The sequence below is a fragment of the Psilocybe cubensis genome, chromosome 3 (assembly GCF_017499595.1).
Source record: "Psilocybe cubensis strain MGC-MH-2018 chromosome 3, whole genome shotgun sequence".
NCBI classification, from domain to species: Eukaryota; Fungi; Basidiomycota; class Agaricomycetes; order Agaricales; family Agrocybaceae; genus Psilocybe; species Psilocybe cubensis.
The window spans coordinates 1,043,265-1,055,080 of record NC_063001.1 but is presented as its reverse complement, the minus strand read 5'-3'; the positions used below and the strand labels follow the sequence as shown (position 1 = coordinate 1,055,080).

Below are 11,816 nucleotides of genomic sequence, written 5' to 3'. Positions count from 1 at the left end.
CTCATGCAAACTTTATGACCCCCGCTTCAGATTATCATACTTTATCGATATCTGACATTTTCTCCCAAAAGCTTTGCTTACATAGCCTATGACCCGATGCATCCATTTTCAATCCCCTTTCAGATTCAATAACATTTTTTTTCTTTTATTTTACATTCCGCAATTTTGATATCGAGACAACAATATGTATACAAGAAATGGTAATTACAGTGGCAAGCGAGGAAGAAAAAAAAGAAGATGGGGTACCGGGAGGTATGCGCTGTGAGAGGTATCCACGAAGACCAAAGAAAGATATATAACGAATATGGCGACATAGATGAATTCAACCAGTTAGATCCATGACGAGGACGTTAGGTGCTTTAAACCCAAGCCGCGATCGCGCGTAACCATCGTCCCTATCAAATCGATCCACATAAACTCGCTCGCGCAGCCAATCTACAGTAATGAAAGCACCAGGATATCATCAATCAGTCATCCATGCCAAACATACGCATGCCTGCACGATAAATCGCGCGCGATGCGAATTCGAAAAAAATGGTCACGCACCTACACGCCTGATTTTGTCGGGGAGGTTGGCTGGCGGGTAGCTGTATCCCCAGCCCGCGGGAACCTGGTTGGACTGTGCGGATACGAAGTTGTTGGCTGCTGTGCGCTTCATGTGGTCTTGCACTCTCGCTGGGACAGTAGAGAGCTCAGCATCGGTGACATAGTTCTCTGTGTACCTAATACCCAATCATATGGTATGCATGTGTCAATACGGAAGCTCAACGGAAGCAGAGACAGGGCAGAGGGCAAAGCGGATGAGTACGCACTCTTTGAACAGAGCCGAACACAGATCGCCGATTGTCACCCCCGTCTCCTTTTTCACTATCGTGCACCAAGGGGAGTGTCGCGAGATAACGATGAGCTGGGATACGCGCGGTAGTGTAGCGGGCTCGTCTCGGCCTTGCATGACAGCCTCTCCATTCGGGTTGGTGACCATCGAACCGCTGTAGCCTTTTCAATTCAAGTCCACGTATCGAGATCAGTACCTTGTTCTATCAGACGAAGTGAGCGTAGGAGCTACTCACCGGAAATCAAGTTGAATTGAAGAGGGACTTTGTCGAGCTTTCCCTCGATGATAGGGTTCAGCTCCAGCTCGGTGTTTTGACCGCTGTTGAGGAGATAGAGATCCGTTTGGCTGAGAACGGGGCCGTCTGTACAGTGCAGATAGACGAGTGTCGCGTTCAGCGTCATTTGCTCCGCGGATACAGACAGATTAACACGTACATGAAGCGCCCGGGGCCCATTTTCCAACTGAGGCCATGATTTCTGTGTTTCTTTCTACGAAGCTCTGATGGTGGAAGTGAAGATGACCAGGGAGCCTCCCAGTATTTTGAAGGCGCTAGTGGGTAGTATGAATCGATAGTATGGTCGTCAGTATGATTATATCGTCCTTCCGCGCTTTCGGGGGCGCTAAGTAGTCTGAGTGAGTCAATGGGAAGAGTAGGTAAGGCCTCGTGGAGGGTAAATGCAAGATATTCAAGAATAGATGCCAAATCTAATCGTGATTGCTGGGCAACTACATCACTGCCCCGGAAGGAAGGCAACATCAACACAACCACTAATACTAATAGAACAGGGGTCAACCACAACCTGTGTCGACCTGTGCATGAAAAATTTAAGATTGTAAGCGGTCCCTGGGGCATCAACAGTTGGCAGTTGGCAGTAACATAAAAGGTGGGTGAATAGCGGAGCTGTTTAATTTCCGATTTTCCCCAACCGAGTACTTCTACGGCAGGGATATGTATACATACAGCCAAAGAAGTTTTTTGGCAAATTGTGATACAAAATTGTACATCTTGACTGCAGCGCACGAATTGCAACAGAATGTGGCTTGACTGTAGGGAAAAGGGATCTAGAAGTCCATTCTGTGCGCAGTAGGCTAAAGTTCAGTAAAGAATTTGAGAGGATCCATCTTTGCTTCCGATACTCCATGTGGAGTTTGAACATGGAAATTGTCAAACCCACGTTGTTCAAGATGAAGGTGTAGACGCAAGCTTGAGGCTTGATCATCAAACATGAGGCATGGGGATTGACTAGTGACTAGTCGGCATAACCATCAACGCAATACATTCTTCTGGAAAACAAAATCTTTCTCGTCGTTTGCTTCATCTATTGACTGGCGGGCGTCAATCAAAGGCAAGCAATTTGAGAACCAAGTAACGTTGTTCTTGTAGAATGGAAATTACGAAAAAGGAAAGGACACAAGCGCGCAGTAGATTCGCAACACACACAATTTGAAACAGGAAAGATGGGTACGGGATCTCGCGTCAATCAAAAGACAAAAAATTTGAGAACCAAGGATTGAAGGAATGTCGTTCTTGTAGAATGGAAGTCGCAGAAAAGAAAAAAAAAGCAATGCTCCAGCAAACGAGCGGATTACGCTGTCTATTCCTGAGAACACGTTTTGAAACAGGAAAGATAAGGATGTTGAAATGATCTGTAGAATATTTGTAACAAATGAGTTGGTCGGTGGAACGCGGTGAATCTTCAGGAAGACACAAGCTCAGATGATGTGGAAAGAATCAGCTAGGCTACTATTTCTGATTCAGCTATTTCGAGCTCCGAAACCTTGATTTTCGCAGTCCGATCCTTGTCCGCACGATCCGGTTGTGTTCCGATTGATGTTTGTCCGTACAAACTTTAACCCAAGATATTGGTTCGGGACCAGAAAATCAGGTCAGTTGAACGTTGACTCTAGTCTCCCCAGCCGTTTTCGAGCACGATCTCACTCCGAGAGGCCCACAAACAGGTAAAGGGTCATTCTGTCATGAAGATCATCCACTCCAAAATCTCTCCTGTTTTCAAACTCGTTCGGATTTTAGCAGACGCGGTTGAGGCAAGTGGATTTCATCCATGAAGCATTCCAGCGAGCAATTCTGAATTTCATCATTGCCAACAAGGACGAGGAGTTTATGAACCATGAAATTGTGGAGTCAAGACACTCAGACGAAGTATGCGGCTAATATTACAACTTGATTTAGAAATAGCACATTTGGCTGGCGACAACCAACAACGACGACTGGGCTATATGTCATTTGCCCTTATGCCTCAAAATGCCCTGTGACCTGCCCATTGCTTAGGTGGAACTTCTCGAATTCGCTATTGTTGGATTGCCCCACTGTGATAACAGCCTGTATGAGCTCCACACGTTTTTGCGGCATGTTCAGGATGACTTAAGTTGGGTTAGTGGTAATTCTAAGGATCACCTCGGTTTCCCTTTGGACCCTCATTTGGTCTCATCCTTGCTAAGTACTGGAAAGTATTGGCCCAAATCGCCATATCATTACTTTTCACGTTGTGTGCGGCGAGTTCTTCTACTTGACTCTCATTTCAATATGTTAATCGATGCATAGGACAAATAAAAATTTCAAGACCAGAAAAACACTGTATACGCTCACGATATGGACGCATGCTTTCACTGTCTTGGATTGAGGAGTGGCAAAAAATCATCGGAAAAGCATCTTGAAAGAGGGAAATCACCTGCGACAGACATCGTAAAGAGCAACATCACTCCTATTCATCGTCCCGACGAGCCCAGCTTCAAATGGAAGTTTGTCGACGCCAATGCGTTTATACATCAAGGGGCTTTGAAGTTTGTTCAGGTAGAAAATCTGCAAAGCCTTGACTTCGTAGCGATATCTTATACCTGGTCGAAAAACATGCTTTTGTGGAGAAAGTGGATCCTTTCTCTGGGCCCAAGCCAAAAAGCGAGTCAACCTCCCTCTGATAATGATGCGTCGGAAGATATGAAGGCCTTTCACCAGTTCTTCACGGTAGTTTGCTTTCTTGTCCTCGCACGATCTAAATCGCTCTTCTGGATCGACGTTCTCAGCATAGACCAAGACTCTTCTGCAGAAAAGGCCTTCTTTGTTCCGAAGATGGGTTCATTATACGCAGCGGCCTCTGAAACACATGCATATGCTACCGGTTCCAACTTTGTCGCCATGTCCTCGAAGGAACTTTATTTTCCAGTCTGGGAAACACGAGCTTGGACGCTACAAGAGTATGTCCTGTCCAACACCGTCATTTATTGCTACTGCTTTGCTGGAGATGTCATGCGGGACATCAAACTGCTCAAGAAGCAAAACTCAGCGCGCCTACCATCCCCGATAACAGAGCTTCGCACTCCAACTCTCGTTCGATACAGGTCCTCTATCCACGATAATACATTCGTTTTGGAGACGAGAGACGGTAAGATGACGTGTTGCTTTGACGAAGACACATGGATGGGACCAGAACTCACGGTATCATCGTATCTGACCAACGAGATGTTTGGTCCCGACATGAACCTTGTGATTGGGCGCAGCACGTTGAGTAAGATTATCTACAGCATGAAGCAAAATCCTTCCCGGACAAAGCTCATATCGACAGCTCTGACGATCCTTGGAGGGCGTAAATCAATGTACCCTGAGGATATGATGTATTCTGTCCTTGGAATCTTGGAGATGGCAGACTTTAAAGTACGGTATAATATTGGATTCGATGAAGCTAAAATGGCGGTGTTCGAGGGGATGAAGCCGGACATCCTGGCTATTGTTCTGGGTACGGACTGGGGGTGCTTGCTCGATGCAAAGAACAATGATTCGGCTCTCCCAAGAGTCATTGGATCTCAGCCAGTTCTTGGAATCGAGCGCATGGAGGTTACAAATTCTGCCAGATATACAAGGGAGATTGGGACAACCATAACCTCGCGGAAAGAGAGATTTAGACTATGGAAGGATCCTTCGAGGAGCCAGTCCAGAAGTACCGGCACTGTACGCGCCATGTTGGGAAGCCAGGAATCACGGTTAATGGTCATGTTTTGTGCTAGCTTGTTCGATGATCCTGCCTATGCCAATATCCCCCTCTCTGATATCCCTGATGAGAACATTCGCCCAGTCGTAGTATCTGGCGAGTCGAGGCTCAGTGATGATGATTATTTCAACAAAGAAGTGGTGTATGATAAAGAAGTTGAATTGGTGGAGCTAGGGGTGTGTACACACCACGCGTTATTCCCAGATCCAGGAGATGAGAAATATATGAGGAATACCGCTTTATTAGCTTTGGAATGCGAGAAATTATCCGACCGATTGGTGAATAGGGGGACAGTACTGATTTTAGACGCTTTTGCCTTTTCAACTGACATGTCAGTCACCATATTACAATAGTTTGTTGCAATAACAGCAGTCATTTTATACCATTTTTTGTCAGACTGAACCTATTGTTACTCCCACTTGAGTTTATCATCGCACGAGGGATTTTATACATAAGATTCGGCAACTTAGTAGCTATGGGACAATTACAGTAATACTATCCATACAGTCCGATCGTAAAAGTCTAAAATTGGGGTCATTGAACGAATCGAAGAAGCGTTAGGACATGAACCTCCCATTAAGTATTTCCAAAGTAGATGATATCGACAACATAATCGCGAACCTTAAAGACTGGTTATTGCGTGATGTCATTCTATTGCCTTAAATATGTAGCTTCTGGGAGCGAGGTGCCCTATCTAGGATTAGACCACAATCAATAGAAGATTTGAGTAAAGGCAGAAGTCATGAGCGACAACCTCGTGTGGGGCTCATGTTTCCACTGTAATTTGTTTCACACCAGAGAGTGGCATTGAACCATCTTTCCCTCCTTTTCGCTCTGTATCATCATGCCGGTGACATTCTCCCCAGCGAGTCATCCTCTCAAGGCCTTTGAACCCGAATACTTGTCCTGGCATTCTAGAAAGGCTGATGGTGGTATATCTCCCCGAATCATCCTGAAGGACGCATGCTACAATCAATACAGGCAATCTGACGAAATCCTCCAATCTTCATTCGACAATCTTCATGAAGACTCAAAAACAGATGACATACACATCATACCGCAAAGCAATGGCTTCGTTAACACCGTCACCGAGGCTTATAATAACCACCGTGCTTTGGTTATACGCCCTGACGACGTATGGTTGGCAATCCTGACCCAGTTTAGCTCCTTCCTAAATGCCAATGCAGAGAATATACGTTCTCAATTTGTGCGCCATAAAGGACAGAAGGAACTCACCATTACAGCCGACCGTAGAAAGGTCGACTATGGGCACGTAGCAAACCAGATGACGAAGGAAATCGAGAAAAACGTGGTAGACCCCCATCTCCGTGCTTGGATTTTGCCGGATTTTAGCACTACCACCGCAAACGATACGACAGTATGCTCCATTGTCATGATGGCGGCAATGAAAGAGTATTTCTCTTACAAAATTCATCTCTTATGCGGGATTCCGCGGGTCACTCTCGACGGGGAAAAGGATGACTGGGAGAAAATCTTTGCGAGGTTAGAGAAGCTCAAAGAGTACGGTTTACCAACGATTGCATGGTACCATCTGCTTTTCCCAATTATCGATCGCTTTGTGAGATCATTTGATGAACCAGAGAATGAACAGAATCTCGATTTCTGGCAGAAAGTGGCCCATTACGAAGGTGGTGGAAGTGGGCCGAGCTACTTGGGAGGTTGGATCACAGCGTTCTGTGTCTTTGATGATAAAGGAAAGTGGCTGGGACATCCTTTTACAGAGGTTCGTGTGAGCCAATCATCTAAAAATATTAGTAAAATTTTTATGCAACCATATCACTTAGAATGCGACAGAGTCTCCAAACGCACGGTCACTATCGAGCACGGATTTTTTTTCAAAATATATCGATATTGCTCCTGTAACGCTTTCAGAAGAGGAAGGGGGAGAAGAGGATGAGATTGAAGGTGACAGTCAATCTGAAAAAAACCATCTACAGCTCGACGGGGTATATTATCATCAAATAGATACCCAGGACGTACCCTCAGGTTACTCGGAAGTCGATGTCCTCTTAGAAGACGACGACACAGAGTACAGATGCATGATGGTTGCTGGCCACGTGGGGACGCGCATTCTCCAGAGCGTTGATGGAGGCATGAAGGATACAGTCAAGCCCGTTGCGGGATGGTGGATGCTCACCAAACTACCAGAGGGAAAATTCAAAGATGATCGTCCCGAAACGGGTGTTTCGGTGGGTGAAGGAGAACCTAGGGATTCTGCGATGGAAGCGACAGTAGCCGAGCAACAAGAAGATAAGTTGGAAGAAAATCAGGACATGAAGGAAAGTGTGGCGTGGTGCAAATGCATCGTTGTATAAAGCGTCGGGGAGGCATTCGTCTATAGCCTAGTTCAACTTGACAATTTTTGCTTGAACACTGACTCACTGGAAGAGCTTGAAGTCGTGGTGTAACTTTATTACCACCTCCTCATGTGTACGAGGCCTTATATTTATCAAGGCACTACCCTTAGATGTATTCCGTCGTTCAAATCTCCGCTGTGCTTTGGAGAATAGCTTACCTTCGTTTTGGCTTCGTTGATGTGGATGAAAATCACATCAATGCTTTGATCAGCCTAAAGAACAATTGAGGCTTGTAAAAGGCGGGTGATTCGTCCAGTGAGTCGGCGACGTTCTCCAGCACAACATTATGAGCCGGACTTCCATTCCAGATCCACAAACACTCAGTCGGGGAAAGTGGGAAAAGTACAAAGGACGACGGGCGGCATTACCAAATTTGTTTGCCTTGTATTACGTAATGTAATGCCATTGTATTGTTCTCGCGTGGACAATTGTTCTTGAATTGACACTAGCCATTGTCCTTCGGAAATACTATAGTTACAAGGAATTCGGAACCATGTTAAACGCTGGACTACACTGGTCTGCTTCTGCATCCACCATCACCTCTCAGCGCGATGGATAGTTTGTTCATTTTCCTTTATTTTGTTTCTCTAAGCGCGTCTGTTGGTGAGTGCTTGAATTGACCTTTTGGCTGTGTTGCTGACGGTGCCTTAGTCGCGCAATCTTCTGTTGTATGCGTTGCTGGGCAATGCTTGCAGGGTATCTCCAATACCACTTGTATGTGATTTATCGCTTGTGCATAATCACCTTGCTGATTGTGTGCAGTTGGTGTCAAGCTTTCAGGTACAGCAGGCTCAGTCCTTCTACTACCGGGACAATACACTTCTACTACGAACCCTCAACTTGTTCATTCACTATTAACATCGCCATCTGCGTCTCTATCAAATTCGGCAGGATTCAACTCAAGCACAACGGTTTCATTGCCACTTAACATCAATCTCGAACCAGGTATCGCCGTCTATGCACAGTCAAAATATTCTGGACAAGCCGCCTTCTCGAGCCTCCCAACATCACCCCTTGGCAATATCTCGACACCCCTCGCCGCAAATTCTCTCGTTCTAGCAGACAATGTCTGGGCCATTGTGAGCAGCAGCTCAAGTGACAATCGCGTTGTGCTCTGGGACTCGGTTCCAGATATATCCCAGCTTCCGTCCGGAACCTCACAGTCATTATCCCTGGTAGACCTGCAATCGACAGCGTGCTCTCCGCCGTGCTCGGGCTCTAGCGTGTGTTCAGCCTCGGGGACGTGTATATGTCCAGCAGGATTCACCGGATCTTCGTGTGAAAGCTGTGCGGACGGGTTCTTTGGTCCAACATGCCAGCCGTGTCCGAGTGGATGTACATCCTGCGATCAGGGTATCTCAGGATCAGGCAGATGTTTGACCCCAGCTGTACCCAATGCACCATCGACATGCAGTTGCTTAAATGGCCAGTGCGGGAGTAACGGCCAGTGTACGTGTAACCCTGGCTGGGTGGCAAACACTAACGGCACCGCTTGTGCTAAATGTGCACCTGGATTTTTCCTCACGTCCACCGGAGATTGCAAAGGTATGTTTGTCAATGGTTCTTGGGAAGGGTTAATTGGTTGACGTAATTTACAAGTTTGTCAACTTGGATGCACTTCGTGCGCTGATACGACTGGGACATGTATATCGTGTGATGAAGGCCTCACTCAAGATGCAAACGACGGTACTAAATGCAGCCCTCTAACTCCAAAAACAAGTGCCGGAAATGTATGCCCTGACGGCAGTTTCGTGAATGGTGCATCATGCTCTCTGTGTTCTCCGTCCTGTCAAACGTGCAGCGGACCTTCATCGAATGACTGCATAATTTGCGCCTCGGGACAGTTCCGTCTCAACGGCAACTGCGTTGGCACCGATTCTAATGGTGTTTGTCAGGGTAGCAACGGAATGGTAGCCGATAATGTCAAAAAGGAATGCGATAGTAAGTCGGTGTTTAATCAGTGTTTCGAAGTCTTCTTCATGTTTGTTTTTCTCAAGCTTGTGGAGCCAAGTGTACCTCTTGTAGAATTCCCAACTTCACACTCGCGTCCACGTTCGATCAGGCGCAATGTACCGACTGCTTGCCTGGATTCGTTCTTTCTGAAGGGAAATGCGTCGCAAGTTGCCCCACAGGTTCATTTGTCTCGCCACAGGACAATCTTACCTGTACCGGTATGTTCATATTTAGGCATCTGTCCAACACAATTTAAACTTATGCCTTAATATAGCCTGTTCTTCCACATGCGGTACTTGTGTGGGTGCGGCAGATTTCTGCCTAACCTGTAAGCCCGGGCAATTAGCCTCATCCGGGCAATGCGTATCCACCTGCCCCTCCAATACATTCGCCTCCTCTGGCTCCTGCATCAAGTGCCACCCAGACTGCGCATCATGCTCCGGACCCTCCTTCAACCAATGCTCGACCTGCCCACCGGATCGCCCCGTGCTCACCAACGGACGCTGTCTCCCCACATGCGCAAAGGCGCAGTTCTTCGACCCCACAACGTCATCGTGCCAGGCCTGCGACTCGAGCTGTTCGAGCTGCTCCGGCGCGGGCCCTTCAAACTGTCTCGCGTGCGCGAGCACGACGCAGGTGCTCCGCGGCGGCTCATGCGTGTCTGCAAACTGCAACGGCGCGTCGAACGTCGTACCTGGGCTCGGCGTGTGCCTTTCGGAACTCGTGCAGGCGCCCAGCAGGACGGACCCCAACGCGCCCCCTTTGCCGTCGATCTCGGGGCTCGGCGACCCAACTGTGATCAACACGCGCCGGCCGCTGGCGTGGTGGCAAATCCTGCTCATGGCGCTCGGGTGCGCGTTTATTTTTGTGGTTATTGTTATGCTGTGGAGGCGGAGGGCGAAGAAGCAGAGGGCGAAGAGGACGGCGATGTTTGCGGCTGCGAAGAAAATTGATAGGCCTGGGCGGTGGAGGGACCGGCTGGTGCGCTTTGGAGAGAGGTTCTTTGGGCATCGGGATAGGCTGCATAAGATGAGAGGCGCCCAACGCGACGCGGATATGTTGCCTGTTGCGTATAACCACCATGATCGCCACCTCGCGAACTCGAGACCTCAGAGTCTTGCCAGTTATCGTCAGGATATCAAGCTGAAGCCGATCCTGGTGACGCGGAAACCTGCCCCTCCGGTTCAGAACGAGCAATCGAAGAAGAAGCGCGATTCGAACGATTCGGACAGTCTCCTTGACGCGTACGCGTATTCGACGCGTTCTAGATCAAGTTACTCGCCGTCATCTTTGCCTGGTCTTGATGATCGCCACCAATATCGGCAGCGGAGCAGAGAGAGGCGTATCGAGCATGATTCATTGTACGCCGAGGTTACGGGCGTGCGGAGGAACACACCAGAACCCCGGCAACCGTTGAAGAGGGACGTCTCCGGTCTTTCCAGGCTATCCAATAATACCGTTGACACGTACGCGAATAGACGGGAAGTTAGTACCAAGGAAGGCGTGTTAGTGGACATCGGAGAAGAACGGAGTACACCCGCTTTTCCATTGCAGATGACTGTGCCCTTATCCTCGACCAACACCGGTGCTTCGTCGTCTAATCATAACCTGCTGTATAACCTCGGGATGCCCGTGACGGAAGCCCAAGCATATGCAATGGCTAATCGACCTGCCCTCGGAACAAATCTTTCGCCACCGGTCCTGGGACCTGCCATGACTGGTGGGGGTGGCAGCGTCATGCCTATTCCAATCCACTTGGGTCCGGGCTCGAACATGACTCCTGGATCATATTGGCTCACACCAGTGGCGCCTCTTCCTACTGGTACACCTCAGCAACAGCAGCAAGACCCTTACCCTTCTGTCGACACAGTTGTTCTCCAGCCAATGATGACTGGAACCTCTTCTCGTAATCCGTTCCGACAAGGGCACTTCTAAACGAACAAGGGACCGCCCCGCTGTGCAAATGAAGCAAAAAAAAATTGCAGGATCTTCGTCCTTGACTCTTGCGGCGTGCACCTTGGCCTTATGACGGATTGTCATTTTCCGATACGGCGGACGGACCGACGTGTTTGTTTGCTGCTTTGTGATCTCATTTATTAGTTTTTTTTTCTCCTTTCGCTCGACTTTAGAGGAACATTGGACTCTTTATTTCGAACTATACGCCATGTCGTTCTATCCACATCTATCTCTTTTTGCACTTCCATAGCATTCATTTAACCACTTTTTAGCATTCATCGGAACACCAATCATTTTTTCGTACTACACTATCCTATTCGCTGTACATGTACCTGTATACGTAGTGCGAGCAGCTTGTCTCGCTATAATCCAACTAGAAGACATTGTTCATGTCCGAAACATTCATTACCGCCGACAAAGCGACAGGCAGTATCCCCATTGCCTGTCGGTTCGCAGACGAAACAACACAAGAAAGCAATGTGCCTGCATCGCGTGATAATGTTTTGCAGCGTTAGTCGGGGTACCCCACACTAGAAATAATTATACGGACGGATTTAGGATGGTTTTGAAAGGAATTAGAATCTCAGGGTAGCTGGTTGCCCCCGTGACGGCGTTATATCAATCCTCGGGGAGTGATCAGAGATCCAAGGGAGGTGATGCAGATTTGCTGGCCGTCTATCCAAGATTCAA

At 47.8% G+C, this 11,816-nt stretch overlaps 4 protein-coding genes across 4 annotated transcripts; 3 read left to right on the top strand and 1 right to left on the bottom strand.

The window, feature by feature from the left end:
• Window positions 1–322: 322 nt before the first annotated feature.
• JR316_0003120 (uncharacterized protein) lies at window positions 323–1,306 on the bottom strand (the record flags this gene model as incomplete). The annotated part of the gene is made up of 5 exons (XM_047888901.1): window positions 323–435; window positions 547–722; window positions 813–996; window positions 1,071–1,196; window positions 1,270–1,306. 5 exons carry the CDS (start codon window positions 1,304–1,306, stop codon window positions 323–325), a joined length of 636 nt encoding a protein of 211 aa, XP_047751275.1.
• Window positions 1,307–3,446: 2,140 nt separating this feature from the next.
• JR316_0003119 (uncharacterized protein) lies at window positions 3,447–5,262 on the top strand (the record flags this gene model as incomplete). The annotated part of the gene is made up of 2 exons (XM_047888900.1): window positions 3,447–5,117; window positions 5,236–5,262. 2 exons carry the CDS (start codon window positions 3,447–3,449, stop codon window positions 5,260–5,262), a joined length of 1,698 nt encoding a protein of 565 aa, XP_047751274.1.
• A 421-nt stretch (window positions 5,263–5,683) lies between these two features.
• JR316_0003118 (uncharacterized protein) lies at window positions 5,684–7,175 on the top strand (the record flags this gene model as incomplete). Its single annotated transcript, XM_047888899.1, has 2 exons — window positions 5,684–6,583; window positions 6,645–7,175. The coding sequence occupies 2 exons, from the start codon at window positions 5,684–5,686 to the stop codon at window positions 7,173–7,175; spliced, it is 1,431 nt and encodes a 476-aa protein (XP_047751273.1).
• Window positions 7,176–7,503: 328 nt separating this feature from the next.
• Window positions 7,504–11,105, top strand: JR316_0003117 (Furin-like protease 2; the record flags this gene model as incomplete). Its single annotated transcript, XM_047888898.1, has 7 exons — window positions 7,504–7,601; window positions 7,765–7,820; window positions 7,869–7,931; window positions 7,980–8,762; window positions 8,817–9,158; window positions 9,215–9,388; window positions 9,445–11,105. 7 exons carry the CDS (start codon window positions 7,504–7,506, stop codon window positions 11,103–11,105), a joined length of 3,177 nt encoding a protein of 1,058 aa, XP_047751272.1.
• Between the last annotated feature and the right edge of the window lie 711 nt (window positions 11,106–11,816).